The sequence below is a fragment of the Oryctolagus cuniculus genome, chromosome 7, assembly GCF_964237555.1.
Source record: "Oryctolagus cuniculus chromosome 7, mOryCun1.1, whole genome shotgun sequence".
Taxonomy (NCBI): Eukaryota; Metazoa; Chordata; class Mammalia; order Lagomorpha; family Leporidae; genus Oryctolagus; species Oryctolagus cuniculus.
Window position 1 is genome coordinate 44,984,144 of NC_091438.1, and position 4,219 is coordinate 44,988,362.

At 61.3% G+C, this 4,219-nt stretch overlaps 1 protein-coding gene across 1 annotated transcript; it reads right to left on the minus strand.

Moving 5' to 3' along the window:
- Positions 1 to 686: 686 nt before the first annotated feature.
- On the minus strand, positions 687 to 3,585 carry LORICRIN (loricrin cornified envelope precursor protein). The gene is made up of 2 exons (XM_002715344.5): positions 3,471 to 3,585; positions 687 to 2,285 (listed from the first exon to the last, which is right to left on the minus strand). The coding sequence occupies exon 2, from the start codon at positions 2,261 to 2,263 to the stop codon at positions 923 to 925; it is 1,341 nt and encodes a 446-aa protein (XP_002715390.3). The 5' UTR covers positions 2,264 to 2,285; positions 3,471 to 3,585; the 3' UTR covers positions 687 to 922.
- Positions 3,586 to 4,219: the final 634 nt, after the last annotated feature.

The following is a 4,219-nucleotide window of genomic DNA, read 5'->3' on the forward strand; positions in this document are numbered from 1 at the left end:
AACTGGCAAAACCTGACTATTAAACAGGGTCTGGATGGTCCTTGACCAGGCCCATGTTCTACATCTCTGCTGAGGGTTACATGATGAACGCATCCCTCGGGGTAACTGTAGTGCTTCCTTGTTAATTGGAAAGTGTCTTGTGTTTTCTCACGACCTCTCTGGAACCCAAATGACACCGCATTCATTTATGCTGTATCAGAGGACAGTTACCCTACTTCCTCCTGTCCCTACGGGTGCCTAGCAAAGCGCTTACGTGCTGTAGAGGCTCACACACCTCGAATAGCATTATTCTTCCTCCTGAGTCTGATGGCATCACCTACTGCTCCAACCAGATGTGCAAAGCAGGCACATCCAGTGCAGCCCGCCTTAAGCAATCTCCGAGTTCACTGAGGAGCCCCACAGTGGCTAGCAATCCCGCTGGGGGCTGCATACGGAAGTCTTTTCCCGGGATTTTTGCATTTGGGGACCACTTCAGGATTGAAAGCCACAGACCAGCGTCTTGAAGTCTTTGGTCGAGGCTGGCCACAAGCTGTCCTCCCCTGCTGACTCCCATTCATCCACTCACCCTTCCTCCAGGGAATATGCATGGGATGCTTTTAAGTGAGGATGAGTGAATGGAAGCATGGGCAGGAATACAGCAGGAGGCTTGAATTTGGAAGCCACAAAGACTGCTCGAGACTCAGAGATTCCCATGAATTGCAATTTTATTGACTGCTGAGGCACTGAGGTCGGGAGGTAGTTGTACAGAAACCAAGGAGGAAAACCGCAGAACAAGATGCAGCCTGAGCTTTCAGCGGCTTCTTCCAGGTGAGTCGGACTTCAAGGAGTTGGAAACTTTGTGCAATATCATGAGAGCGCTAAGCCCACGGGCGCCCACGGAGAACACCGGCAGCTCCTCCGTCTCCGTGGTAACCCGGGGGCCTTATTTGCATGGCCAGGTAGGCGCCTGCTTCTGCTGGGTCTGGTGGCACACCGGGACGCCCTTGCCGCCCCCGGAGGAACCGCCCCCGCAGCCGGAGCTGCCCCCGGAGGAGCCGCCCCCGGAGGAGCCGCCCCCGCAGCCGGAGCTGCCCCCGGAGGAGCCGCCCCCGCAGCCGGAGCTGCCCCGGGAGGAGCCACAGCCGCCGCCGCCCCCACCGCTGGAGAAACAGCAGCCGCCGCCGCCGCCGCCGCCGCCGCCGCTGCTGCCCCCGGACGAGCCGCCGCAGCCGGACGACTCCCCGCCGTAGCTCTGCTGGGGCGCGCACGAGCTCTGGGTGGAATGCTGCGAGAAGTAGCCCGAGCCGCCGCCGCCGCCGGAGGAGCCGCCGCCGCCGCCGCAGCTGGAACCGCCGCCGCTGGAGCCACCGCCACAGCTGGAGCCGCCGCTAGAGCCGCCGCCGTAGCTTTGGCACTGGTACAGCTGGCCGCCGCCGCCACCGCCCGAGGAGCCGCCGCCGCAGCTGGAGCCGCCGCCGCTAGAGCCGCCGCCGTAGCTGGAGCCGCCGCCGCTAGAGCCACCGCCGCAGCTGGAGCCGCCGCCGCTAGAGCCGCCGCCGCAGCTGGAGCCGCCGCCGCTAGAGCCGCCGCCGTAGCTGTGGCACTGGTACAGCTGGCCGCCGCCGCTGGAGCCGCCCCCGCTAGAGCCACCGCCGCAGCTGGAGCCGCCGCCGCTAGAGCCGCCGCCGTAACTGTGGCAGTGGTACAGCTGGCCGCCGCCGCCGCCTCCCGAAGAGCCACCGCCGCAGCTGGAGCCGCCGCCGCCCCCGGAGGAGCCGCCGCCGCTGGAGTAGCAGCCGCCGCCCCCGGAGGAGCCGCCGCCGCCGCCGCCGCCGCCACAGCTGGAGTAGCAGCCGCCGCCCCCGGAAGAGCCGCCGCCGCCGCCGGAGTACTTGACGCCGCCACCAGAGCCTCCGCCGCAGCTTCCGGAGCTGCCACCGCCGGAGTGGCCGCCGCAGCAAATGTGGCTGTGGCTGTGGCCGCCGCCGCCGCCGCCGCCGCCGCCGGAGTGGCCGCCGCAGCAAATGTGGCTGTGGCTGTGGCCGCCGCCGCCACCGCCTCCGGAGTGCTTGACACCGCCGCCGCCGCTGCTGCCGCCGTAGCTGGAGCCGCCGCCTCCACCGCCGCCGCCGCCGCAGCTGGAGCCGCCACCGCCGCTATAGAAGCCGCAGCCACCGCCGCCACCGCCGCTGCCGCCGCTGCCGCCGCCACCGCCGCCGCCGCCGGAGGTCTTCCCGCAGCTCACGGGCGGATAGGGAGTGGGCTGCTTTTTCTGATGAGACATCTTGTTGAACAGGAAGGGGACCCTGGAAGAAGAGCAAAGAGCATCCCTGGACCAGCTGCAGGAGGATGCTGCTTCCATGGCAACAGCCGCGCGCTCCTGGTAGCCTGTCTGGACCAGGCCCGAGCTCTGCTCAGATAGTACTAGGTCAGCCTGGACCCCTGCATGGCCGCTTTTGGAAAAGAACCAACACCCGCTCCCAAGCCCCAAATCCTTCACTAAGCTTTAAACAGGCTAACCAATGGTGCTTATCCTCTCTTCCAGCTCTGCCACTGACCTGCCCTGTGATTTGGGGGCTAGATCGACACCCACACTCCCATCTCTTTCTCATCGCTTGTAAAGTACAAAGTTTTGAACTCATCATCGCTCAGGTCCTTTCCAGTTCCAACACTGATTCCCTGAGTGCAACTAGAAAATTACCACGAATCTCTGCCCAGGAGGGGTTATTTCACTTCTTCCCAGCACAGCAGAGGGAGGCTTGTGGGAACGCCAGAAGGCTGTTGGAATTCTTTCTGTGCGAAAGCTCTTAGCTCAAACCTTTGGTCTGTTCCGCTGAGGAGACTGTGAACCAAGGGCTACTTTATTAGAACAGGCAGGCCCGGGAAGCAGGGGTAGGGTCCTGATGGTTCCTTGGACCAGTCTCTGATATCAACTATCTCTTATGATTTGCTTAAGCCCGAGCTTGGTAGAGGGGACGGTAGCTATTAAGAAGGCAGATCCCAGCATCTTGCACGTCCCTTTTAGAACACCAGCCTTTGTAAAACAGGAACTGGGTTTCTGTGGCCCCTGAAGTCTCTCCCATCTGCAACCTTCTCTGAACCATCTCCCTGTTCCCTGAGAATGGGCTCAGCCTCTCCCCGTAACAGGCTCATGAGGGACATTCAGCTCTTGCAAAGGCTGCCTTGTATCGCATCTGCAGAATCCCCCTGCCCAGCTCCACGCCTACTCCTGCAGAGGTGGCAGAGAGGCAGGAGATGGTCTGGGCTTTGTGGAGTTTCCATTCTCACCAGAAGACCAGAATCACCACGCATGCATGGCAGCAGGCCAGCCACCCCTCAGCCCTCTCCTGAATCCATCTCAACATGAGTGCATTTGGGAAGGCAGAGGTCCCGTGGCTCCTGAAGGGGATGGAGGCCTTGGTCCGCTCACGTGGGCTGGCCCAGGCAAGCTCAGTGGGGGAGATGAGAGAGCCAGAGGGAGCCACACTTACCCGAAGCACCAGGAAGAATGAGTGAGGAGAGATGCTGGTGTTGTGAGGAGCCCTGCACTGCTGAGGTTTTATACTCTTCTCCAGAGCTGACTCATCTATTGATCTGGGCCGACTTCGTGTTTGGCCTCGGTGACATGCCCCACCTCCCTGTGATTGCAGCCATGGGGAGGCCCATGCATGGAGATCTTCGCATTCTTGAGATGGACTGCCCCTGTGACTGGACGACTGCTGATGCAACTGCATGGCCGCTTGTCAGTGGAACAGCCCTCCGGAGTGGAGGGCAGACATTGCTTCCAAAACCTGCGGCGTGCGGCGCATGCCATGACCAGAGGGTTGCACTTGAGGAACGGGTTCCAGACTCCTGAGACAACCTAACCAAGGGTCAAACTGGAGGGCTCAGTCTCCACATTTCAAATTCCTTTCAAATTCTGCTGTCTGACCCATTGCTTTGGGAACCCTCAGAACGTCAGAATCCGGCCTTCTTTTACTGCGATTTCTCTCCTAGGCTTTTGTATGGACTTTGCGGGAGTGTTTTCGTCCTGCCTGCTGGGTTGTGAGGGTGCAGGAGGTCCCAGCTCCCAGTTCCAGATTGCACATCATGGACAACACTGTAACTAAGGGGACTTTGATGGCCACTTCAGTGTGTTCCTGGGGATAGGAGGTGTCTGGGAAAGCTGGTGGTCAGCACCGGCTTTCCTTGCAGAACAGACTAAAGAGGTGGACACTTTGGTTCCCTCCACCACCGCCCT

Excerpts from the sequence above, each read along its gene's own strand:
- LORICRIN (XM_002715344.5), bottom strand. The coding sequence starts at position 2,263 with ATGTCTCATCAGAAAAAGCAGCCCACTCCCTATCCGCCCGTGAGCTGC.